Source organism: Scyliorhinus torazame, chromosome 7 (assembly GCF_047496885.1).
Source record: "Scyliorhinus torazame isolate Kashiwa2021f chromosome 7, sScyTor2.1, whole genome shotgun sequence".
Lineage (NCBI taxonomy): Eukaryota > Metazoa > Chordata > Chondrichthyes > Carcharhiniformes > Scyliorhinidae > Scyliorhinus > Scyliorhinus torazame.
This window is the reverse complement of record NC_092713.1, coordinates 42437009-42464203: the sequence shown is the minus strand read 5'-3', so window position 1 is coordinate 42464203 and position 27195 is coordinate 42437009. Positions and strand designations below refer to the sequence as shown.

At 47.6% G+C, this 27195-nt stretch overlaps 1 protein-coding gene across 3 annotated transcripts in view; it reads right to left on the bottom strand.

Annotated features, from left to right (window-relative positions):
• The window catches only part of cdc20 (cell division cycle 20 homolog), a 39656-nt gene that overhangs the window by 819 nt on the left and 11642 nt on the right, over window positions 1–27195 (bottom strand). For all 3 annotated transcript variants that reach the window (XM_072510610.1, XM_072510609.1, XM_072510611.1), the window contains exons 3-10: window positions 14444–14610; window positions 13470–13566; window positions 10477–10605; window positions 10093–10289; window positions 8643–8737; window positions 8282–8513; window positions 7710–7835; window positions 187–304 (exon numbers count right to left, since the gene is read on the bottom strand). In XM_072510610.1, coding sequence (XP_072366711.1) covers window positions 187–304; window positions 7710–7835; window positions 8282–8513; window positions 8643–8737; window positions 10093–10289; window positions 10477–10605; window positions 13470–13566; window positions 14444–14610 — 1161 coding nt within the window. The remainder of the gene's footprint in view (window positions 1–186; window positions 305–7709; window positions 7836–8281; window positions 8514–8642; window positions 8738–10092; window positions 10290–10476; window positions 10606–13469; window positions 13567–14443; window positions 14611–27195) is intronic.

Genomic DNA, 27195 nt, shown 5'->3' with positions numbered 1-27195 from the left:
ATTCAAGTAATTGTAACTTGAGTATAGTCAACACCACATTACCACAAAGCTGCTGACAGTTCAGAATTTCTTCAACAGGCACACCGGTAGAGAAAAAAAAACATTACACACACACACAAAAAAAAAGAAAGATTTAATTGGACCTAGAACTTGGACAACATTTCAATTGTGTGAGGAACTTTTTACCTTTGAGCTCAGCAACTTTGGTCAAATTTGGGTACTTCCAGATTACTAACTGATTCTGTGAAAATCCATGACCAGACACCATTTCTTTGTATTCTGTTGACCAGACGATGGAACAGACCTATAATGAACAGACAATACAAAGAGTCAATGTAAATTTGAAACTGTTCAAGAGGAAAAAACACACATGAAACACTGCCAGGTGCACAGCTCAACCCACTTAACAGGGCAGGCCTAACCCAAATTATCTAGCCAGATTGGATGAAGCTAGCAAGACATTTAAAATCTCTAAGCTTCATTCACCATCCTGGTGATATGGATGGCAAAAACCTTACTCTTTCATAGCTCAGTCGAGACTTCAATTTATCAGATATAGATTGGTCTATCAATTAATCAGTCTCTTTGCAATTTGGCTCCCATCCACACAATTGCTACCTTATTTAGTGTAATCTGCAACTTGGATATGCCATTCAGTTGCTTCAGCCAAAGAATATTTGGTGAAAAATTGAGCCCAGTACTGATCCCAGGAGAGCACCTCTTGTTACATCCCATCGGGTAAATCGCTGCTATCTGCACTATCATTTTTGCCAATAACCCCACATGGAACTTCTCAAACACCTTCTGCTGTAAGTCCATATAGACAACCCCTTATTGCACACTGCTACAGATCTCTGCAAATTCAACAAGGTTTTTGAAACATGATAGGCCTATTGGACTTTGAGAAGTCTATTTGCACAATGTCTAACAGATTCCATGATGTTGCATAATGTTAACCAACAGGTCTTGATTACCAGATTTTTGTCTCCTTCCATTAAAATACTACAAAACAGACATTTACAATTTTCTAATCAAAGATACAGGGCGCGATTCGCCACTCCCACGCCGCTTGGGAGAATCGCCTGGGCCACCGAAATTTCCGGGGACGCCGGTCCGACGCCCTCCCGCGGTTCTCCCAAGCGGCGTGAACGGGCCGGTCGGGTTTCGCAGGCCGCAGAATCGCCAGAGATACCCAAAATGGTGATTCTCCGGCACCCCCGCGATTCTGAGGCCCGGATGGGCCGAGCGGCCAGGCCAAAACGGCAGGTTCCCCCTAGCGCCGTCCACACCTGGTCGCTACAGTCATGGGCGGTGCGCGAACACTTTTGGGGGGGGGGAAGAGAGAAGGAGATGATCCTGCACCGGGCTTCACCTTGACTGTGGGGTGGCCCGCGATCGGTGTCCACCGATCGTCGGGCCGTCCTCTCTGAAGGAGGACCGCCTTCCTTCCGCGGCCCCGCAAGATCCGTCCCCCATCTTCTTGCGGGGCGGATTTGGACAGGACGGCAACCACGCATGCGCGGGTTGGCGCCGGCCAATGCGCGGATGACGTCTGTTATGCGGCGCCGGCCGCGTCATCTATGCGGTGCCGCTTTTACACGGGCGACAAGGCCTGGCGCAGGTAGATGATGCGGCCCCGATACTGGCCCATTGTCACGGCCTGAATCGGTCGGGACCGGGGCCGTTCCACGCCGTCGTGCACCTCAACGGCGTTCATGATGGTGCAGCCACTTTGGCGTGGGGGTGGAGAATCCCGCCCACAATGCTGGAATTTAGAGCATTTTGGATAATTATAACAAATTAACATAAAAGTTCCTCACTTTAATACCTTCAGATAGACACCAAATCCTGGATATTGGTCAGGTTCCAGCATTACCCGGAATTCCAAATAAAACAAATGTATTACATCCACTAAGTTTCACTCGGTGTATTGCTTGGGTTCCCTTGTATTGCTGGTATTTTGTACTGTTCCGCCACCATTAAAACAGATATAAAGCATCGTCCCAACCACTCGCATGGTCTTTGCTTAACCCAATATCAGGCAAATGGTGCAACCATTTAGACACAGCGTGGAGATGAGGGATCAAAGTAATCTGCATTTTATGGAGGTTTCTTGATTACTTCAGTCACTGGATATAGTGAGCAAATTACACAGACACAACCACTGAGCAGTAAAAAATATATTTGTATGGCGGGGAGGTGAGAAAAATGATAGTGTGTTTTGCTATGTCTTGTTTAAAATTTTGGTCTTTTAATTCTGTGTTAAGTTGCGATGTTCAGGAAGAAAAGGGTTTTGGTGTACATATTTTTTTCTCTTTCCTCTTCTTGTGTAATTTGATTTTGATTTACTGTTTTATGTATGATATCACAGAGGGAAGAACTTTTAAGATGCGATGGGCTGTTTTAGTTTCTGCAAGAATGATGGTTGATTCTTGCATGTATAATTTCACTTAAGCTGCTTGAAGCTTCTTCCTTTGTGTTGGATTCTGTCTTGAGGGCAGCACGGTAGCATTGTGGATAGCACAATTGCTTCACAGCTCCAGGGTCCCAGGTTCAAATCCCGGCTTGGGTCACTGTCTGTGCGGAGTCTGCACATTCTCCCAGTGTGTGCGTGTTTCCTCGGGTGCTCCGGTTTCCTCCCACAGTCCAAAGATGTGCAGGTTAGGTGGATTGGCCATGCTAAATTGCCCTTAATGTCCAAAATTGCCCTTAGTGTTGGGTGGGGTTGCTGGGTTATGGGGATAGGGTGGAGGTGTGGACCTTGGGTGGGGTGCTCTTTCCAAGAGCCGGTGCAGACTTGATGGGCCGAATGGCCTCCTTCTGCACTGTAAATTCTATGATATAGGTGATAGGACTGATAAGAATCGGTTAAAAGGGGAGGGGTTTGCCTCTTTGCCTGCATGTTGGGGGAGGGTATGTTTGCTTTTTGGGATTGTTGTTACTGTGTTTGAGTGCTTGTTTTATTGTTATCAAAGAATTTACAGTGCAGAAGGAGGCCATCCGGCCCATCGAGTCTGCACCGGCTCTTGGAAAGAGCACCCTACCCAAGGTCAACACCGCCACCCTATCCCCATAATCCAGTAACCCCACCCAACACGAAGGGCAATTTATCATGGCCAATCCACCTAACCCGCACATCTTTGGACTGTGGGAGGAAACCGGAGCACCCGGAGGAAACCCATGCACACACGGGGAGGATGTGCAGACAGTGACCCAAGCCGGAATCGAACCTGGGACCCTGGAGCGGTGAAGCAATTGTGCTATCCACAATGCTACCGTGCATTGGTGTGATAGAATCTGGCAGTCGGCAGGCTTTGTGACGGCAGAGGGTGAGAGATGCTGAGCTAGCTGGATAGCTGGTTCACAGGAGCAAAGTGGGAGGGGGGGGGGGGGGGAAAGAGAGCTGAGAAAAGACTAAGTGGGGGAGGGGTACTGCTGATGGGCAAGGGACTGGAGACGGAGATCAGATGGCAGTTGCTGCTGAGGGGCGGATCAAGCGAGGTGTGGAACACTGGCTAGGAGCTGGCTGAGGAAAGATCATGGTTGGCCAACAAGGGGGGGGGGGGGGGTGCAAAAGGCTCCCCAACCAGACTAGTTACATGGAATGTTCGTGGACTGCATGGGCTAGTTAAGAGAGCTCGTGTTCGCACACCTGAGACAGTTAAAAACAGACGTGGCTATGTTACAGGAGACTCACTTGAAGCTGGGAGACCAAATTAGATTAAGAAGGGATGGGTCGGGCAAGTGTTTCACTCAGGACTTGACTTTAAAACAAGAGGGGTGGCTATCCTGATTAACAAAAGTGTGACATTCAAGGTGGGGAGGATAGAGGTAGACCCGGGGAGGCAGATTTCTTATGGTTAGTGGGAAGCTAGAGGGAATGGCAGTTGTGCTGGTGAATATATATGCCCCAAACTGGGATGATGTCATGTTATCAGGAAGGTGCTGGGGAAGATCCCAGACCTCGACTCGCACCGGCTGAACATGGGGGGACGGGGGGACTTTAATATGGTCCTGGATCCAAGGCTGGACTAGTCGAGTGCTAGGTCGGGGAAGCTATCAGCAATGGCAAAGGAACAGTGGGGTTTTATGGACTGCATGGGAGGGGTGGATCCATGGAGATTGAGACCAATGAGCAGGGAATATTAATTCTACTCCCACGTACATAAGGTGTACTCCAGGATAGATTTCTTTGTGCTAGATAAAACACTGCTAGCAGCGGTGGAGGACAATGAGTACTCAGTAATTGTGGTCTCAGATCATGCACGACACTGGATAGACCTACAGGCAGACACGGGAATGTCCCAACGCCCACAGTGGAGACTAGATACAGGGCTGTTAGCGGATGAGGAGATCTGTGAGCGAGTGAGAGAAGCCATTCCGGGGTACATAAAGACCAATGACACGGGAGAGACTGCAGCTGTGGTGGTCTGGGAGGCACTGAAAGCGGTCATTAGAGGGGAATGTATTTTGATTCGAGCCCAGAGATAAAACGGAGTGGTCGGAGCTGGACAGGTTGGTAGGCGAAATCTTACAGGTGGACAGGAGATACTCAGTCTCCAAATGAGGAGCACCTGAAGGAGCATCAGAGACTTCAAATGGAGTTTGGGCTCCTTTCCACAGGAAAGGTGGAGGGTCAGCTGAGGAGGGTAAAAGGGGCAATATATGAACATGGGGAGAAAGCTAGCAGGATGCTGGCACATCAGCTGAGGAAACAAGAGGCAGCGAGAGAAATAGGGAAAATAAAGGATTTGAGGGGGAAGATGGTGACAGACCCGGGGGCGGTGAATGAAGAAGTGTTCCGGGAATTTTATAGCCAGCTATACGAGTCGGAACCCCCGGATGGGGAGGAGGGCATGAATCAATTCCTGGGGAGGCTAGAGTTCCCGAAGGTAAACGAGGAACTGGTGGAGGCCCGATTGGGCTTGGGGAGGTGATAGATGGACTGGGGGCGATGCAATCAGGTAAAGCCCCAGGACCTGATGGGTTTCCAGTGGAATTTTAGAAGACGTTCTCTGGGTTACTGGGGCCAGTCCCAAGGCTTTCAACGTGTCCAAGGAGCTGGGAGTACTCCCCCCAACGTTATCACAGGCATCAATTTCTCTCATCCTGAAGTGTGACAAGGATCCGGAGAGCTGTGGACAGTACAGGCCAATCGCCCTCTTGATTGTAGATGCTTAATTATAGGCAAAGATCCTGGCCACTCGAATAGAGGATCGTGTCCCGGAGATAATGGGGAAGATCAGACGGGATTTGTAAAGGGCAGGCACCTGACACCCAACATTAGACAGCTTCTTATTGTAATCATGATGCCAGCAGAGGGGCGCGAGGCTGAGGTGGTAGTTGCCAGGGACTCGGAGAAGGCTTTCGAACGAGTGGAGTGGAAATATCTATGGAATATTTTCAGCAGGTTCAGGCAGGGATTTGTAGAGTGGGTCCGGCTACTGTACCAGGCGCCGGTGGCAAATGTAAGAACTAACCGAGTTTGGTCAGAATACTTAGTCTTTGTCGGGGGACAAGGCAGGGATGCCCGCTCTCCCCATTACTGTTTGCCATGGCCATAGAATCCTTAGCAATGGCTCTGAGAGCAGCGAATACCTGGAGGGGAATAGTAAGAGGGAGGGTAGAGCACAGGGTCTCTCTCTATGCGGACGATTTGCTGCTTTATCACGGATCGGTGGGCGAGATGACCGAAGTCATGGAGGTATTAGGAGAATTTGAGCGATTTTCAGGCTATAAGTTAAACATGGGGAAAAGTGAGACGTTCGGGATTCAGGCACGGGGGCAGGAAAGGAGGCTGAAGGAGCTATCTTTTAAAATGGTTGGGAAGAGTTTTAGGTATCTGGGGATTCAAGTGGCCAAGGATTGGGGGCAGCTTCACAAATTAAATTTGGGCAAAGCAGTGGATCAAATGAGAAGGGATTTTTGTAGATGGGACATGCTCCAACTGACGCTGGCGGGGAGGGTTCAGACGGTGAAAATGACTGCCCTTCCGAGACTACTTTTCTTTTTTCAGTATCACCCGATTTTTGTCCCAAAGGCTTTTTTAAGAAGTATGAATGTGGCGATAGAGGGGTTTATATGGCCGGGTGAAACCCCGAGAGTAAAGAGGACACACCTGGAACGGGCCCGCGGGGAAGGGGGATTGGCTCTCCCGAGTTTTATTAACTATTACTGGGCTGCCAACTCATCGATGGTCAGGAAGTGGGTAGTGGGGGAGGGGCCGGTCTGGGAGAGGATGGAGGCAGCTTCCTGCAAAGGTACGAGTCTGGAGGCTTTACTGCTGGCACCCCCGCTGTTCTCGCCAGCTCGGTACTCCACAAGTCCTGTGGTGGTGGCAGTCCTGAGGGTGTGTGGACAATGGAGGCAGCATATGAGACTGGAGGGGGCGTCAGTGTGGTCACCGATCTGTGATAATCACCAGTTTGTCCCGGGGGGGCTGGATGGGGGCTTTAAGGTATGGCAGCGGGCAGGGATTGGGAGGTTTGGGGTTCTATTCATCCAGCAGGACTTCCCGACCTTAGAGGAGGAGTTTGACTTGCCGGGAGGGAAGGGGTTTCGGTATCTTCAAGTGCAGGGCTTTGTACGGAGACAGGGCCCAAGCTTTCCTCATCTCCGAGGGGGCTACAGGATAAAGTGCTGTCAAAAACAGGAGTTGGAGGTGGGAAGGTTTCGGACATATACAGGGAATTGTTAGAGTGGGAAGGGGCTCCTATCAGAGAGGTGAAGAGGAAGTGGGATGAGGAGCTGGGAGGGGAGCTGGAAACTGAGCTGTGGGAAAAAGCCTTGAAAACTGAGGGAATTGTGGCAGGGATTTGCAGATGTTATGTCAGAAGTCCTGGAAGGTAGGGTAACTCCGAATCCATAATTAGCAATATTTGAGGTGTCGGAAAATCCGGGGACAAAGTGGGGGGGGGGGGGGGGGGGGGGGGGGGGGGAGAAAAAGAGGGAGACAGATATTCTGGCCTTCTCTTTCCTGGTGTCCTGGAGATGGATCTTGCTGAGATGGAGGGACTCGGAGCCCCCGAAATCAGGAGTGTGAGTCAGCGAGTTTCTCAGTCTGGAGAAAATCAAGTTTGCTTCAAGAGGATCAATACAGGGATTCACCTGGAGTTGGCAGCCGTTCATCGATTTCTTTAACAAAAACTGAACGTCAGCAGTAAGAGGGAAAAGGGAAAAAGAGAAGGAAAATAGGAGGCATGTTAAATAAGGACAGGGAATTTAGTATATTTATTATAGTAATTGGGAATAGGGCGGGAGAAGTGGTTTATTGGTGTTGTTATTTTAGGGGGCATTGTGTGTGTAGACCCGCGCGGTTGTTTTAGAAATGTCAATGTGTCAAATTGTGAAAATTACAAATGCTTCAATAAAATATATATATTTTTTAAAAATTACATTTGGAACCGACAAGTCTACCAATTCTTATTCATCCATTATAATCTCACTTGTATCTGTCTTTTTCCTTCCCACACTTTGCTTTGCAAATTTTTCTATTCTTTTACACATCCTGATCTTGTTGCTCAGTTCACTCAATTTAACTTTTAGTAATCAGCCCATTAAATGGAACATCATCCAAACATGTTCAAAGCAGCATTAAGAAGTCAACTTAGTTTAATACTTGAAAGAACCAGATTTGGGTGCAATAGTAAAATCATCCACGAGAACACTGGTTTTCCCATCTCACTATCTTGGTGGGTGGTAGAACTAACCTGAGACCGAGTATCCACAGAATTCAAACAAGATCCAGTATTGGCATTCCAAAGACGAATGAACCGATCGCTGGTGCCACCACCACTTGCAAGGATACTTGCTTGCCAAGGGCACCAAGCAACTGCCTAGAAAAACCACAATGAAGTAGTTACGGGTCAGCTTTGAGCATATGTCATATTGAAATGACGAAGCTCACCTCCAGCAAAATCTTATTTTGCAAGGAGATACCTGGATTATAGGAGAGAAAAGGAGTTCATGCGTAAACTGTAAATTAACTACTTATTACTTCCACTCAGAAGTTAGCATAACTAGTATCTGCAGGTGAGGAGGAGACATTACCCACGAGTGTGTGTGCGCGTGTGTGACAGAATTCAGGCTAACATACTCTATTAGCTGCAGTAATCTATTAAGAATGCCTCACGTATTCAGATTTAGTTGCCATTGAGATATTGACTAACTGGGTAGTCCCATTGCTATCATCTTTTCTCAATGTGTTGAAAAATTGAATTCTATAGGTCAAACTTCAACCCTAGTTAAGCTCTAATCCATTTGACAATTAAAAACTATTTACCTTAACAGCACCCTGGTGCTGTGTGAATGTGTGCAATGGTGAGCACTCTGCATCATTCCCAAGGACACTAGGCCAGATATTCAGAATGTTGTCATTCCCACCACTAGCAAGATGCCTCCCATCAGGTGACCACTTCAAGCCACAGACCTCCTGAGTATGTCCAGTCAGAGTAGCTGCATGATGTTGTGCCACACGAACATCGTGATGATGGATTTGACCGGTTCTGGAGCCACTGAATGCCGGGGAACAAAGAATTCAGAAACAGTTTGCATCTCAACATTCAGAACTTCAAAATGCTTATTCTATAATGCATAAGAAATAACTTGGATGCTTTGCAGCATATTACAATATTTTGTTTTACCTGGATAGAATATAATTGCTCCAGCTGAGTGCTCCTACTCGTACAGTGTGACTCACCATATTCCTTAGGCGTTTTTGGCGCTCAACATCCCAAACCTTAAATCAAAGAGGTTTACAGTAAATCTATACTGCAGAAACGTTGCACACTTCAGGCCCAAACACAAGACAAAACAGCTGTGAACTAGAAAATATTTATTCTACACAAGCCGTAGCTTTGTACTAGACACAGTTCCTAAAGCAAATGTCACACAGCAATGCAGCAGAAACAGTGTAATGAGACCCTGAAGCAGTAGATAAAGAAAAATTCTTAAATTTTATTAAAAAGCACCGAGGAATCTAATTGATTTTATGATAATGTTTGAAAAAGGTTGAAAAAGAGAGTTTCCATCAATTGTAAATTTCTAGGAAGAAATACTGTTGCACTGGAGCTGTTGATCTGGAAGCAGTTAATCTGGAATTAAGTTAAAAAAGCTGTATGGCTGGCAGACAAGAAATTGTCCAAGCAGAGGAGCTGGAGGATGAAGGCAATCAGTGTACAGATACAAATTAAAAGAAAGCAGAGACAAAAATGCAGCAAATCACTGCCAGGAAGAGCTTAGCTTTTTTATTCAGTAGAAACGGAGATACGAGCACTTGGAGATGCTCTGCCAGCAAGCACGAAACACCCCCCACCCACCCCGAACAAAGTGGCCAAACTGTACACAAGGATGTTATTATTTGGTCAGCTGAAGAGGAACTGGGAAACTACACCAGTAGGGCTGTCATGAACTGAGGGAGAAGGCTTGTAGAAATGTGCCTTGCTGGTGTGTGTACAAGGTGAAAGTTGTTGTTGGATAGAACACCTAACCTATCCGACATGAAGAACATATTGCAGAACTATGTAGCTACGAAATGCCACAAGTTATGCAAGCGCTTATGTAGGACATATCTTTCTTGTATTGACTAAAGTGAAATTTATCCTTTTATTTGAAGTATAATTTTCCTGATAATTCATGTTTAATTTGCATTGGTTCAGATGTGTGTTCAAATACAGGCTACAAAAATGGAATCTCATGGTAATTTCTACATTGGAGCGGGGTCAATGAGTAAATTTGGTTCACATAGCGCTCTTTATGTTCCATGTAAGGGTTATCAGCTGTTCAAGCTGGCCACTAACCAAATGCATTATCTGCGAAGCAGATCTTAGGATGCTAGCCATCTTGGACCTTAATTATAATTGATGCCGAAATTTGCGATCTGCGTTAGAATTAATTATTTGCCTGGCTAGGATGTGACGCCAAGCAGATTATGGCCAAGAGAAGTAAAGCAGACAATAGCATAACCAGTCATTATATGGTGTACAAGGATAAAACACAACTCCTCATATGCATTCTTAAATATTACAATAGCTGCTTCTCAATCTACTACAACCAAAGTAGATTTAGATCACAGGTTTTGAACTCTGCTCTTACCTGAACCTCTCCACTCCTTGTTCCAACTGCCAGAAAATTCCCTTCTTTTATCCACGATACAGAAGCAATGTAGTCCTCCTGACCTTCCAATTGTACAAGTGGGAGGATATTACCAGACTCAGCATGCCAGAGATACACATTATTCCCAAGTCCCACAGCCAGGTAGTTCAGTGAACTCCAGTCAATCAAATTCAGATCTGGAAAGGTGTTGTTAGAAAAGGGAAGGAAAAAAGGAGAAAAAAAAGTGAACAGGTAACAATAAAGGCAAAAAAAAAAAACTGATTTACCAATATAATTATATAAATCAAAAGAGTCCGGATTATGGACACAAGCAATTTCTCCTCCCCCCTGGATGCTGAAATAATGTTTAACCCCACAACTTACAGTAATCATTTCTGATCTCTGGAGCATCCAGGATTCTCTCTGGCATCGAGGGAATGTACCGTGTGGATTTCTTGGTGGAACTTGGTGTCGTTGACTGACTGTACAGAACTTTCAGATTATTCTGGTAACCTAGAGAACAAGCAGAGACTAAAACCACATGACATGATGCGAGGGCTTCCCTACCCAATGGATGGGACTCCAGCTGACAAAACCACAGAACAGGAGGATTCTAGGAATAGCCAACTAGCAGTATTTTAACAGAAACATCCAATTACAGGATAACACAATTTAATCCTCTGCACTGTTATTTTACAGATAGTCTTGGGCAAGTACAGCCCTAATAACATGCACCCTGGCCCCCCCACCCGACCCATTTATATTAACTATAAACGCACTACGCACGAACGGACTTTATATTGGTTGAAGGGTTGAGAACGGGCGGACAGTGGAGTTGAGGCCAGGATGAGAACAGCCACGATCGAATGGTGGAGCAGACTCAATAGCCCAAATGGCCTAATTTTGCTCCTATACCGTATGAACTTATGATATTGAAATCACCCCACAAAAATATGGAGCCCAACTCAAGTAATTCATTCTTGGATGGGCATCCAACCATCTCACCACCTGCCCTCTCCTCCATTTTGTGCACTCTTGGTTTAAAATTCAAGCATGACCCAAATAACAGCATTGAAGTATCAACCAACAAGAGCATTAAAAATCAATAAAATGTTGCAGTTAATAAGCAAAATCAGAATGGACAAGTTGAGAAGCTCAAGAATAGCTTAATTGTCCCCAGAATTCTAAGTGCTAAACAGTAACTTACATTTAAGTAGCACCATTAACACAGTAAAACATCTTAACGGTTTCACAGGTGCATTATCAAAAAAAAGTGTACCACCAAGCCATCAGATGTTATGTTCTCACTGGGGTCCAAAAAGATTTGTCAATGAGGCAAGGAAAAAAAAGGAAAGGAAAATGCAAATTGTAGGCTTGGGTGGCAGTCAGAACCGGTTCGTGAAAGAGCACAGGGAAACTCTAGTTACCCAGATATAGTTACAGAAAATAGTAGAAAATACTGCTCGCTTCTCACCTGGGAAGGACTTGTGAAAAAAGCCTGCGAAGCCGGAGGCCTTTTATGACTCCTGTGCCTTCACAAACTGCCACCCTGCCTCCAACCTCCCTTGAACATGTGGTCACCTCTTAACCTGGAGCTTCCATGTCTCCAATTGAGTTTCTGCCCTGCCACAGCACCACAGAGTCACAAATGATTCCGATGCGACAGTGACAAAGGTAATTCCTTGCCATTAAGTGACCCGTTGAAAAAATCCTCTTCCAACAGTCCTCCATTGTCCAGTTGGGAGGAGCTGCACTCTCCAACTTTCATTCTTATCTACTTATATCCAGAGTATCAACTGCAATGGATTTTCCTCCCACTCCACACGTGGCTCTGGTATACCCCCACCCCACAAATCTACATAACCCCTTGGGGAGCCAACACAATTGTTTCATCTCCGAATTGTTAGGCGGCTTGTCGGACATTCATTACTAGAGCAGTAGAAAGTTCTTACAACTAAATATTGGGAAGATCAAACCAGTATCTTCAATCTCCATCACAAAATGTTGTCCAGTGAAAAACCCTTTCTCTGGCAAATGTTTGAGGTTGAAATAGATTGTTCACAACCGTGGCATTGTGCTTGAACCCGAGAAGGGCTTTTGACCACATGTGTATACCTTCACTAAGACTGCCCATTTGTACCACCACAACTTGTTGATTCAGTCAACTGTTGCTGTAACCCTAATCTTTTCTTTGCAGTAATCTCACTTTCTAAATTCTGAACTCAACAGCATTCCCTCACTACCCCCATCCTCATTGACCTGCTTTGGCTCACATTTAAGCAACAACCAAGCTAATCTTAATTGTCCAGGACCCCAAATATCCCTCAGGTGAAACATCAATTTATTTGTTTCTTTTCAATTCTGTAAACTATATTCACTACGCAAACTGAAATCTACATCGACGAGACCAAACACAGAATGGTAGTCACGGTTTAGTCTGAAAGCATGACAGCTTCCAGTTGCCTGTCTTGTAAGGCCATTGCTATTCTAACTTCATCCAGTTCTGATCAAGGTCATAAGCCTGAAATGCCAACTCATTCTCTCGCCACAGATTCTGCCAAACCTGCTGAGTATTCCCAGCATTTTCCAATTTTATGAAAGTAGAAACGGTCTTGGCCTTCTTTACCAGCCACAGGCAAAGCAGACGTAAGCTGCAAACTTTGAAAGTGCTGGAATTTCCTAGTCGTTGGTTGACGAGAAAGCATTTTTGGAAAGTGTTCAACTTCAATTTCAAAAGATAGTCAAAAAGTGGTTGCAAATAAAGAACAAAAATAATTGGCAAGAGACTGGTAGAGCTTCCTTCTATTCTAGACAGTCGTCAGAAATCAATTCACTGGCTTGCATATGAAGAACCTCATCCTATGAGGTACTTGTGGGCAGCACGGTACCACAAGTGGTTAGCACTGTGGCTTCACAGCACCAGGGTCCCAGGTTCGATTCCCCGCTGGGTCACTGTCTGTGCGGAGTCTGCACATTCTCCCAGTGACTGCGTGGGTTTCCTCCGGGTGCTCCGGTTTCCTCCCACAGTCCAAAGACATGCAGGTTAGGTGAATTGGCCATGATAAATTGCCCTTAGTGACCAAAAAGGTTAGGAGGGGTTATTGGGTTATGGGGATAGGGTGGAAGTGAGAGCTTTAGTGGGTCGGTGTCTGCACTGTATGTTCTATAACAATCCCAGTGATTATATTTCATCATTTGAAGCTGGATGTTCAGACAACTTTATAAATTATGCTCTTTTGCCCCCTCCACCCCATCATTTTTCTTTTCAACATTGATTCTATTAGCCTCTTAACGCACTAGCAAGAAACAGTTATGATAATGAGCAAATAATGATCACTTGCAAAATATTCTATAGTAAAACATGTAAATTAAAATACCTTCTGGTGCAGAAAGGGGTTTCCCACTCATGCGTAGAACTTTTGCCTGATTAACATCATAGCCGTTCAAGTTTAAGGACCAGGTCTTCTGTTGCTCCTGAACAGGAAAGATACTGTAATATATTGCAGGAACCTTGATGCAATTTAGTTTATTTTACTCTTGCTGGTATTTCATCTCTTACAGCATCACACTATTTCCCATCAAACCTTCAGCCCTTTTTCCAAGTGCTCAATCTGACCAACGTGTTCTTAAATTCCCCAAGTGAAGTTATTAGACATCCTGCACTCAGTTGTTCAATTAACATGAAAATTAACACGGTGGTTAATCAATTAGTTTAAAAAGGTTTCTTACTGATTATGCATGCAAGCAACGGTTAGCTCTTGTACTTTATCATACGTTAGGTTTAAGAGGACAATTGTGAAGTGAACACACTTGGTTTTAGGAAGCATACATTCCTTTATGAATGTGTGTCATGTGATTATAATGTTTGCACAAAAAAAATGCATCACTATTCTTTGCACACTTGTGTTAGTACTGGGAATAATTTCTGAAGCTAATCTTGCTCGCCATTAGCCAGATGGATCATCCTGCCTGCTCTTGAGAGCTATTATGCTTTTTATACCGTAATAATATTACAATCTCTTTCTGCATTTGTCAACCCGGCAGATCGAGAAAAATAGATAGACTTTGTAATCTCGCCTCTGGAGCACTTTATAATTGAAAACAGTGGGATGTAGAATATATTTCTCATACCAGAGAGAGTCCTTGCAAAAACATCTGCTTCCAAGCTGCCTCCAGACAGCAATCAAAGCACCAAGAGCAAGGAAATATCCAATTATCTTTAGTGTGGAGGAATAAGTTTTGCAACCACCCATGGAACTTTAGAAATGAAGCATCACAATTGTTTGATGTTCAATTGACTTTAAATAAATTTTTTTTTTTAAATTTCAGTTTGATAATCTTTTATACTCACTTTCTTGGTTGGAGATTCATTTTCCTGCTCATTTTCTTTAGAGATTAAGAAGTGTGCCACCTCCATTTGTGCTGCATTACGGATTGGAATGTAACGATCACCGCCTGCTTTTGATGGTGTCCCTTGCACGCGGGAACATTTAGAAGATTTAGGCGTTTTTGTTTTCCCTATAGAGCAGGCAGAAAAGCTTGTTAAAGAGCACAACATGGTTGCAGCTTTCATTCGGTTTCAATTTCCATATAAAATAACCATTATTCAATTTCTTCAAGGAGGAAAGCCGCCAGAACTCTCAAAGTCAAATGTGCATAGATCCCATCTCGGAGAATCTTTTCAAACAATTTCACTATCACTGACGTCAAGCTCACTGCCTATAATTACCCTGGTTATTCTTACAACCTTTCTTAAACAATGGGACAACATTGGCTATCCTCCAATCCTCTGGGATCTCAACTGTGGCCAACGAGGACACAAAGATTTCTATTAGAGGCCCAGCAATTTCATCTCTCATCTCCCTCAGTAATCTGGGATAGATGCCATCTGGCCCTGGTTTGTCTACCATAATGCTTTTTAACATACCCAACACTTCCTTGCTCGTAATAACGACCTGTTCCAACTACCACCTCCCAACAGTTGAGGAATCCTGAGTCAACATGGCCACAGACATGATCGTCACTGCATGGCCAATTCAAGAAAAGCATTACCGTACATTTTACATTACCACTGCTGACCTCAAAGAGTTTGATTCAGAACCACAGACCTACGGAGTAGGGGCAGCATGGTGGTGCAGCGGTTTGCACGGCTGTATCACAGCGCTGCGGTCCCAGATTAGATCTCAGCCCTGGGTCACACATTCTCCCAGTGTTTGCATGGGTTTTGCCATCACAACCCCAAAGATGTGCAGGGTAGGACTTCCGGTTGCGGCGATGCGGAGCTAAGTCGCGCGTTTCGGCAGCTCCCGCGAAAACGGACTTTCGGGCTCTCCAGAGGAGCCCCAACTGAACTTTTTTCAGATAAATCCCGTGTGGGAAGGAGCAGCGAGGTCCCCCCCTACAATATTTGGCAGGGAGCAGCGGTGGAGCAACGAGGAAAGAGGCCATGGAGCAGAGATCAAAACGAGGGGAAGAAGGCAAGATGGCGGAGGGCGGAGAGCGAGCAGCGTGGGGTCCAGACCAGCAGGAGTTCCTCATGAGATGTGTGGAGGTGCTGAAGCCGATGCTGTTGGCGATCGAGGGGCTGAAGGAGACCCAGGCGGTGGAGCTTAGTGAGGTGAACGATAAAGTGAACACCAACGAGGACAATATCCAGGGCCTGGCAGTAAAAATGGAGGCGCACGAGGCGGGCCGAGAGAATTGAGGTCCTTGAGAACAGGTCGAGTAGGAAGAACCTCCGGATTCTGGGTCTTCCTGAAGGAGTGGAGGGAGCTGATGCCAGGGCGTACGCGAGTACAATGCTCCATTCGCTGTTGGGTGCGGAGGCCTCTCCGACCCCCCTGGTGCTGGAAGGGGCTCACCGGGTCCTGGCGAGGAGACCCAAGGCAGATGAGCCGCCAAGGGAGATAGTGGCAAGGTTCTATCGCTTTGTGGACAAAGAATGTGTGCGGAGATGGGCCAAGAAGGTGTGGAGGTGCAAATGGGAGAACGCGGTGATTAGAGTATACCAGGATTGGAGCGCAAAGGTGGCAAAGAGGAGAGCTGGCTTCAACCGGGCCAAGGCACTGCTGCATAGAAAAAGAATCAGGTTCGGCATGCTGCAGTCTGCACGACTGTGGGTCACTTATCAGGACAGACACCATTATTTTGAAACGCCAGAAGAGGCTTGGACCTTTATACAGATGGAAATACTGGACTCGAACTGAGGGGATGTGGCTGTATATGGGGTTGTAAATATGGGTAAAGAATATTTTGTGGGTGGGATGATGGATGGGGATGTGGGTAGAGTTCTGGTTAAAATTCCTAAAATTTCCTTTTTTCTGTTCTGTAGACAAAATGATGGGGAATGTGGGCATTGGTCCTGGAGGGAGGTGAGACTCGGGGACGAGGGAACTGGGATGATGGCCGCAACAGGAGCTGCGCCACAGGGGGCGGGGCTGGTTCAGGAAAGCGCGGGCTTTTTTCCCCACGCCAAAAAGTGAGGAAGGCAAGGAGGAGGAGAGACTCCCACACGGGGGAGATCAACGGGAAGGCGGGGGAAGCCGGGGTCAGCTGACTCATGGAAGTAACATGGGGGAGCAAAAGTGCTAGATGTGGATCTAGCGGTTGGGGGGGTGGAAAGAGAGAAAGAGATTCCAGGGCTGCTGCTGCACTGTCCGAGGGGGAACTGAAAATGGAAGAGGTGGTCGGGGCAAGGGCCTGGGGGACTGGAGGCGCGAGCACAGGACTGGCCTAGGATAGGAAATGGCTAGTCGGCAAGGGGGGGGGGGGTAACCCCCCAATACGGCTGATCACGTGGAATGCAAGGCGCCTAAATGGGCCGGTTAAGAGTGCCCGAGTGTTCATGCACCTAAAGGGACTGAAGGCAGACATGGCCATGCTTCAGGTGACACATCTGAAGGTGGCAGATCAGGTCAGGTTAAGGAAGGGATGGGTGGGACAGCATGTTCCATTCAGGGCTGGATGCGAAGAATAGAGGGGTGGCAATACTGGTGGGAAAGCGGGTGTCATTTGAGGCCAAGAACATAGTAGCGTCAAGGGAGGCCGATACGTGATGGTGAGTGGTAGGTTGCAGGGGACGGAGGTGGTACTGGTGAATGCATATGCCCTAAACTGGGACGATGCGGGATTCATGAAACGGATGTTGGGGCGTATCCCGGACCTGGAGGCAGGGAGTTTGATAATGGGTGGGGATTTTAACACAGTGCTGGACCCAGCATCAGATCGTTCCACATCTAGGACAGTGAAGAGGCCGGCTGCAGCCAAGGTGCTTAGGGGGTTTATGGATCAGATGGGGGGGGGGGGGGGGGTAGATCCGTGGAGATTTGCCAGGCCTTTGGCCAGAGAATTTTCTTTTTTCTCCCACGTACATAAGGCCTACTCCCGGATAGATTTTTTTGTTTTGGGCAGGGCACTGATCCCGAAAGTGGAGGGAACGGAGTATTCGGCCATAGCCGTTTCAGACCATGCCCCGCACTGGGTGGAGCTGGAGGAGGAGAGGGACCAACGCCCATTGTGGAAGTTAGATGTGGGACTGCTGGCAGACAAGGAAGTGTGCGGGAGGGTGCATTGAAAGATATCTGGAGGCTAACGACAACGGGAAGGTGCAGGTGGGAGTAGTATGGGAGGCGCTGAAGGCGGTGGTCAGGGGAGAGTTAATCTCCATCAGGGCTCACAGGGTGAAGAGAGAGGGCAGGGAAAGGGAGAGGTTAGTGGGGGAGATTTTGAGGGTGAACAGGAGCTATGCAGAGGCTCCGGATGAGGGACTACTCAGGGAGAGACGAAGTCTCCAGACGGAGTTCGACCTGTTGACCACAGGGAAGGCAGAGGCACAGTGGAGGAAGGCACAGGGGGCGATATATGAATATGGGAGAAGGCGTGCCGGATGCTGGCACACCAGCTCCGTAAGAGGATGGCAGCGAGGGAAATAGGTGGAGTCAAAGATGGCAGGGGAACTACGGTGCGGAGTGCAGGGAAAGTGAATGAGGCTTTTAAGGCCTTTTACGAGGAACTGTATAGGTCCCAGCCCCCAGGTGGAATACAGGGGACGCACAATTCTTGGATCAGTTGAGGTTCCCAAGGGTGGAGGTGGCGGGTCTAGGGGCGCCAATTGGCCATGAGGATTGAGGACTGTGTCCCGGGGGTGATTCACGAGGACCAGACAGGATTCGTAAAGGGTAGGCAGTTACACACTAATGTGCGAAGGCTCCTAAATGTGATAATGATGCCATCGGTGGAGGGAGAAACGGAGATAGTGACAGCCATGGACGCGGAGAAGGCCTTTGATCGGGTAGAGTGGGAGAATCCCTGGGAAGTGTTGAGGAGGTTTGGGTTAAGCTCCTGTATAAAGCCCCGGTGGCGAGTGTGGTCACAAACCGGCGGAGGTCGGAGTATTTCCGGCTGTATCGAGGGACGAGGCGGGGCGCTTCCTGTCCCCTCTGCTGTTCGCATTAGCAATTGAACCTTTGGCCATGGCGTTAAGGGAGTCGGGGAAATGGAAGGGGGTGGTACGAGGGGGAGGGGAACATAGCGTCGCTGTATGCAGACGACCTGTTGCTGTTATGTGACGGATCCAGTGGAGGGGATGGTTGAGGTAATGCAGATCCTACGGGAGTTTGGAGACATTTCAGGCTACAAGCTCAATGTGGGAAAGAGTGAGCTCTTTGTGATCCATCCGGGGGACCAGGGAAGGGGCATAGAGGACCTACCGTTGAGGAGGGTGGAAAGGAGCTTTCGATATTTGGGGATTCAGGTAGCTAGAAGTTGGGGGGCACTGCACAAAAACTTAATTTGACGCGGTTGGTGAAACAGATGGAGGAGGATTTTAAGAGGTGGGACATGTTGCCATTCTCGCTGGCGGGTAGGGTACATTCGGTTAAAATGGTGGTCCTCCCGAGATTTCTCTTTTTGTAGTCCAATGCCTCCCAATTGTGATCACTAAGGCCTTTAAGAGGGTAAGCAGGAGCATTATGGGATTTGTGTGGGCGAGCAAGACCCAGAGGGCAAGGAGGGGGTTCTTGGAGCGTAGCAGAGATAGAGGGTTGGCATTGCGGAATCTGGGTGGTTATTGGGCAGCCAACGTGGCAATGATCTGTAAGTGGGTGATGGAGGGAGGGGGCGGCATGGGAGAGGTTGGAGATGGCGTCCTGTAAAGGAACGAGCCTGGGGGCGCTGGTGACGGCACCGCTGGCACTCTCGCCGACAAAGTACACCACGAGCCCGGTGGTGGCGGCAACGCTAAAGATCTTGGGGCAGTGGAGATGGCACAGGGGTGCGATGGGAGCCTCGGTGTGGTCCCCGATTAGAGACAACCATTGATTTGTCCCAGGTAGGATGGACAGGGGATTTCAGAGCTGGCATCGGGTAGGGATTAGAAGAATGGGGGACCTGTTCATTGACGGGACGTTCGCAAGCTGAGGGGCGCTGGAGGAGAAGTTTGAGCTACCCCTGGGAAGCGCTTTCAGGTACATGCAAGTGAGGGCGTTTGTGAGGCGGCAGGTGAGGGAATTTCCGCTACTCCCAGCACAGGGGATTCAAGATAGGGTGATTTCGGGCGTATGGGTCGGAGAGGGCAAGGTGTTGGCGATATACCAGGAGATGAAAGAAGAGGGGGAGACTTTGATAGAGGAGCTGAAGGGTAAATGGGAAGAGGAGTTGGGGGAGGAGATTGAGGAGGGGCTAGGGGCTGATGCCCTAAGTAGGGTTAATTCCTCTTCCTCATGCGTCAGGAATTTAAGGTACAATTTAAGGTAGTTCATAGAGCGCATATGACAGGGGCGAGGCTGAGCAGGTTCTTGGAGTACGCAATACTCCAGTTGTGGTCTCACCAATGCCTTGTATAGTTGCAACAACACTTCCTTACCTTTATACTCAATTCCTTTCGCTATAAAATGCCAACATTCCATTTGCTTTCCTTATTATCTGCTGCACCTGCATGCCCATTTACTGTGACTCGTGCATGAGGATCCCTCTGCATCGGAGCACCCCGAAGTCTAAGTTGCCTTTCCATTTTTCCAACCAAAATGCATGACCTCACACTTATCCAAGGCCCACTCCACCTGCCACATTCTGGCCCACTCTCCTAACCTATCTATATCCATTTGCAATCCTCATTGCAACTTACTATCCCACCTATTTTTGGGTCATCTGCAAAATTGGCTACAGAACCTTCAATCCCTCTATCCAAATCATTAATATAAATTGTAAATATCTGGGACCCAACCCTGTGGCACCCCACTAGTTACATCTTGCCATGCAGAAGACGACCCATTTATCCTGACGCTGTCTCCTGTCCACCTGCCAGTTTTCTATCCAAGCTACTAAGTTATCCCTAATCCCATGTGATCTCACCTTGTGAATTAACCTTTGGTGCGGCACCTTATCAAGCGCCTTCTGGAAGTCCAGATGTCTACAGGATCCCCATTATCCACTTTGCTAGTTACATCTTCGAAGAACTCAAGCAAATTAGCCAAACATGATTTGCCCTTCATAAAACCATGCTGAATTTGACAGAGTGATTTGGCTTTACAAATTTCCTGATATTACATCCTTGATATTAATTCTAATAGTTTAACATCTGTTGTTGGAAAATTAACTGGTTTGTAATTTCCTGCATTCTGCCTCCCTCCCTTTTTGAATAAGTGTGTTATAGAATCATCATTTTTCTATTCCACTGCCCATGGAATTTCCGTGTCCATGGAATTTTGGAATATCTTAACCAATGGATCCACTATCTCTGCTGCCACTTCCTTTAACACCGTAGAAGCTTTTGCTGCCCTTTTTAATATTCTGTGCTAGTTTATTTTCATAATTTACCATAGCTTACTTTTTTTCGTATCCATTTGTCCATTTGTTAATGTTTAAAGTTTCCCAATCATCCAGCCTGCCACTGGCCTTTGCAGTATGATATAACTTTATAATGTCCTTTACCTTCTGTTTAGCCATGGATGTTTTTAAACCTCTCGTCCCATCTTTCTTCCTCATTAGGATATATTTTAGTTGTGAAGTATTGAGTATCTCCTTAAACAACAGTCACTGCTCATCAGCTGTCCTACTTCTTTCCCAGCCTTAATGGGCCAAATCTGTCCTCAAGCCGAAGTAATTTCCTTTATTCAATTCCAGAATACTCATGTGGGCCTCCACTTTCTCACCTCCCAAATGAATCTTGAATGGACTTCCGGTTGCGGCTATGCGGAGCTAAGCCACACATTCAGCGGCTCCCGCTAAAACAGACTTTTGGGCTCTCCAAGAGCCCCAACGGCAATTTTGACGACTTCCAGTGTGGGAAGGTGATAGCAAGGTCCACCCCCCGTAGTATATGGATTGGACCAGGAGCACAGCGGTCAAAAAAGCGTTTTTGGAGCAGCGAAAAGTGCGAGGAAGAAAAAACAAGATGGCGGCGGGCAGAGATCAAGCGACATGGGTGCAGGAGCAGCAGGAGTTTCTCAAGCGCTGCTTTGAGGAGCTGAAGAAAGAGGTGCTGGCGCCAATGCGGACGGCGATCGAGGGGTTAGTGGAGACCCAGAAGGCCCAAGGGGCGGTGATCCGGGAGGTGCAGGAAAAAGCCATGGAGAACGAGGGTGAGATCTTGGGCCTGGCGGTGAAGATGGAGGCACACGAGGCGCTGCACAAGAGGTGGGCGGAAAGATTGGAGGACCTGGAAAACAGGTCGAGGAGGAAGAATCTTCGGATTCTGGGTCTCCCTGAAGGAGTGGAGGTGGCCAATGCCGGGGCTTGTGAGCACGATGCTCAACTTGCTGATGGGTGCGGGGGCCTCTCAGAATCCCCTGGAGCTAGAAGGGGCTCATCGGGTCCTGGCGAGGAGACCCAAGGCCAACGAGCCGCCAAGGGCGGTAGTGGTGAGGTTTCACCGTTTCGTGGATAGTGTGTGTGTCTTGAGATGGGCCAAGAAAGAGCGGAGCAGCAGGTGGGAGAATACGGAGATACGAATCTATCAGGACTGGAGTACAGAGGTGGCAAAGAAGAGAGCTGGTTTTAATCGAGCCAAGGCGGTGCTCCATCGGAAGGGGGAAGAGGTTCGGAATGCTGCAGCCAGCGCAATTGTGGGTCACATCTCGGGATCGACACCACTACTTCGAAACGCCTGAGGAGGCTTGGACCTTTATACAAACTGAAAAGTTGGACTCAAACTGAGGGTTTGTGGTTGTGGGGGGGGGTAGGATGTCGGTTGTATACAGGGTTTTAACTATGCGTAGGGAATGTTCCATGGGTTGGGTGATGGATGGGGATGGGGAAGAGATCTGATGGGGAGAGAGTGTGGGCGCCGGTGCTGGAGGGAGGGGAGGCCCGGGGATGGGGGAATTGGGATAAGGCCGCAACAGGAGCGCCGCCAGAGGGGGAGAGGCCGGCTTAGGAAAGCGCGGGTTTTTTCCCCGCGCTAGGGAAGGGCGGAGGAGGGGGGAGGGGGGGTGGAGTGGAGGAGCGCACACTGATTGCTGGGCGGGGGGGGAATCCCCACACGGGGGGGGGGGGTGGGTCAATGGGACGGCGGGGGAGGCCAGGGTCAGCATGAGTCAGCTGACTTACAGGAGTGTTATGGGGGGGGGGAGCAAAAGAAGAGCTAGATTCGGATCTAGCAGGGGATAGGGGAGGGAAAATAGGGTTGCTGCTGCATTGGTCGATAGGGAACTGGAAACAGAGGAGGTGGTCGGGGCGGGGGCCCCCCCATCTGGGGGACTGGAGAGTGTGGGAGGCGCAGGCACGGGACTGGCCTAGAAAAGGAGATGGCTAGTCGGCGGGGCGGGGGGGGGGGGGGGGGGTGGAATGCCCCCCAATCCGGCTGATAACTTGGAATGTGAGGAGCCTGAATGGGCCGGTTAAGGCGGCCCGAGTGTTCGCGCACCTAAAGGGACTGAAGGCAGACGTGGTCATGCTTCAGGAGACACATTTGAAGGTGGCTGACCAGGTCAGGTTAAGAAAGGGATGGGTAGGACAGGTATTTCATTCGGGGCTGGATGCGAAGAACAGAGGGGTGGCAATACTGGTGGGGAAGCGGGTGTCGTTTGAGGCCAAGAATATTGTAGTGGACAATGGAGGTTGATACGTGATGGCGAGCGGTAGGCTGCAGGGGGCGTGGGTGGTATTGGTAAACGTATACGCCCCGAACTGGAGTGATGCTGGATTTATGAAGCGCATGTTGGGGCGGATTGCTGGATCTGGAGGCAGGAAGCTTGATAATAGGGGGGGGGGGGGGGTTCCCTAGGGGTATTTGTAAAAAAAAAAAAAAGCATATGGGAGGGTTATTATGTGCGGGAGAAACCCACTGTACAAGTTCTGTAGTATGTTTGATTGATACGTTTCTGTTCCCTTTCCTGTTACTGGGGGGGGGGGGGGGTTAATTGGTTGAAAATTTGTTTATTCAAAGTTTTTCCAACATATTTAAAAAAAAAAAAAATCTTGAATTCTACCATACTATGGTCACTACTCCCTAGTAGATCCTCAACTAGGTCATTCATTAATCCCTCCTCATTACAGAATACCAAATCGAGAGTAGCCTCTTCCCTGGTTGGTTTCCCCAACATACTGTTACAGGAAACATCTCTAATGCATTCAACAAAGAACAAAGAAATGTACAGCACAGGAACAGGCCCTTCGGCCCTCCAAGCCCGTGCCGACCAAATTCAATGAACTCTGCCTCATGGCTACCCTTGCCAATTTGATTCCTCCAGTCTATGTGCATACTAAAATCACCCATTATTATTGCCGTACTTTTCTTGTTGAATAATGATCCACTGGCTGGAAACTGAAATTGAATTTTTAAAAAACAGACATATTATGAAAACAGAGACTAAGGTGTCTTGAGATCACAGCCAAAGATGGCTAGCCCAAATTACCTTACTGCACAGAACATTCCTCATTTCAACCTACTGGAATGCAGACGGCATGTTTGCAAAACCTAAAAACAACGCCTCCTGGGAATACGAAGGACCGACATCTCCTGGCCTAATAATAAAGGCAATCACCAGAGATATTCAACTGCTGGAAAGGACCATCAGATACCTTTCCAGACATGAGCTAATCAAGTTACCCTTGACTGCACTGATAAGTGAGTTATAGTATCATAGAATTTGCAGTGCAGAAGGAGGCCATTCGGCCCATCAGGTCTGCACAGGCTCTTGGAAAGAGCACCCAACCCAAGCCTCCACCCCATCCTTGTAACCCAGCAACCCCTCCTAACCGTTGGCCACTAAGGGGCAATTTAGCATAGCCAATCCACCTAACCTGCACATCTTTGTGGAGGAAACCAGAGCACCTGGAGGAAACCCATGGGGAGAAAGTGCAAACTCTACACAGTCAGCTGGGGCCAGAATTGAACCTGGGACCCTGGAGCTGGGAGGCAGCAGTGCTAACCACTGTGGCACCCTGCTGCCCTTTATTCGGATCCCCCAGAAATTGGGTCACATGACAAGCCAACCTATGTATGTTTTAAGCACACAATTTCTCAGCAGAAGAGACAAGCAGCTGAGAAGTGGGATCTCAGTCCCGACATTCCAAGACCCCAAGGTTGGCACCCAAAGACAAATTTAGAAGATAAAAGTACACGTGGTAGGGAAGAGAACACCCAAGAAGCCCAACAATATGCTGACTATCATGACCCCCAAAGCGGCACGGTAGCACGGCGGTTAGCACGGTTGCTTCACAGCTCCAGGTTCGATTCCCGGCTTGGGTCACAGTCCAAAGATGTACAGGGGAGGTGGATTGGCCATGCTAACTTACCCCTCAATTGGAAAAAAAGTTGAAAACTCTAGATTTATATATATTTATTAAAAAAAAAAACTGAATACCATTGATCAGCAACTGAACTGGACTAGCCACATTAATACTGTGGCTACCAGGGCAGGTCAAAGGCTAGGAATCCTATGGCAAGTTACTCACCTCCTAACCTCCCAAAACCTGTCCACCATCTATAAGGCACAAGTCAGGGGTGTAATACTCTCCACTTGCCTGGATGAGTGCAGCTCCAACAAACACTCTTGACACCATCCAGGACAAAGCAGTCCATTTGATTGCTACCCCTTCCACAAACATTCAAACTCTCCAACACCGACAAACAGTGGCAGCTGTGTGTACCATATACAAGATGCACTGCAGTAAGGTTCCACAGATAGCACCTTCCAAACCCACGACCACTGCTATCTAGGACAAGAATAGCAGGTACCTGGGAACCCACCACCTGGAGGTACCACTCCAAGGCACTCACCACCCAGACTTGGAAATATATTGCCGCTCCTTCACCGTCACTGGGGCAACATCCTGGAACTCCCTCCCTAGCAGCACAGTGGGTGTACCTACACTTCAAGGACTGTAGTGAGAGACAACTCACCAATACCCTCTGAGGGGCAACTAGGGATGGGCAATAAATGCTGGCCTAACCAGCGATGCTCAGATCCCATCAATGAATTTTTAAAAAACACTTTCAACAACAACTCAACCAGAAATCCATTCTCCAGGCTTTCCCACAGTATCTGATGGTGGAATTAAAAGATAAAAGACTGCAGCCCTGATATTTCCAGCTGAGGCCTTCACAGCAGGTCGACTTTTGCTCACATCAAGACTCAGTGCACACTTTTCTATGGATTTGGGAAGGACCAAACTCCCTACTGTGCCATCCCAACCCCAGGATATGACAACGGTCATTATTTTCAAGCAAATCATGCATTTCCCTAATTTCCAGAGTAGGGAAAATGCTGACAAATTCTTCGGATATGCATATTTCCTGTTGCTGAGGAAATCCTCCCAGAGACACCCTGGCTTTAGACCTTTCAAAGTCACCCAGAAAAATGTCAAGAGTTACACCACTAACTCTTCACTGCACTCAACAATCTGACCAAAGAATTTGATTCAGTAAATAGTATGTATGCACTCCATGTAAGAAACTTAATCTCAATCCTCCATCTACTCCATGATATGAATGCAACAATAGAGTGGGAGATCTGAAACAGAAGCTTTCAAAATCCAGACTGGTGTCAAGCAAGGTTGTAATCGTCTGCATACTATTTACAAATTTACCTGATAATAGTTATTCACCTCAACTGCCCTCTGGTGGTTTGAGTATTAAACAACACCTATATGAAAACTCAGTTGCTTGACATGTCAAAACTAACTAAGCATCATAGACATACCCGATCTACAGTTTTCAACGACTGAATGTTCTTGTGATACTTTGTATCACATTTACAAGCCATTCCAGATCATTGCAATTCTGCATACAAGAGACTCAAGACTGTCCCGGAATGTGCCCACACCTAGTCAGCCAAATATTCACCTTCCATATACCTGTATGTTGAAGTAGACACTTGAAGTGTTGAGCATTTCCCATACCTTGGCATCCATCTCTCTCAAAGGGCACCATTGATAAGCAGACCCAATACCAGATCACCTGTGCCAGCTCAACCTTTTACAAACTATGGCATTGAGTGTGACAACACAAGTGCACTAGAGAAAACCCATCACCAATGCCATTGCCCCATCCTCCGATTTGGGAGGACTGAACAAATGCAATTATCCCCTTGAAGCCAGCTCCACAAGCATTCTGACAAAACGCCCGAGCTCCCAGTGCGTGCGTGGGTCTCACCCCCACAACCCAAAAATATGCCTGGTGCGTGGATTGGCCACACTAAATTGTCCCTTAATTGGATACGCTAAATTTTTTATATAAACTGATGTACTGAGCACCGTCTAAATGGCCAAAAAGCCAGAAAGGAACAATCTGTGATTGTTGGGAGAGATGGCAGTGTTGGCAGTGTAGTGGTGATGTCACTGGATGAGTAATCCAGAGGCCAAGGCCAATGCTCTGGGGACCAAAGGTTCAAATCCCACCATGGCAGTTTTGTGCAATTGAAATTCAATTAATAAATCTGGAATCAATCAGCAATGGTGATCATGACAGCTTTCATCGATAAAAACTCATCTGGTCCACAAATTTCCTTCAGGGAAGGGACCTGACCTAGAGTGGTCTACACAGTCATCCAGACCCATAGCCATGTCATTGATCCTGAACCTGCCCAGCATGCCATTCAGTTGTTTCAAACAAACCACTACAGCAAAGCCAATACAGGATCAAAACCAGGTGAAGCACCTGGC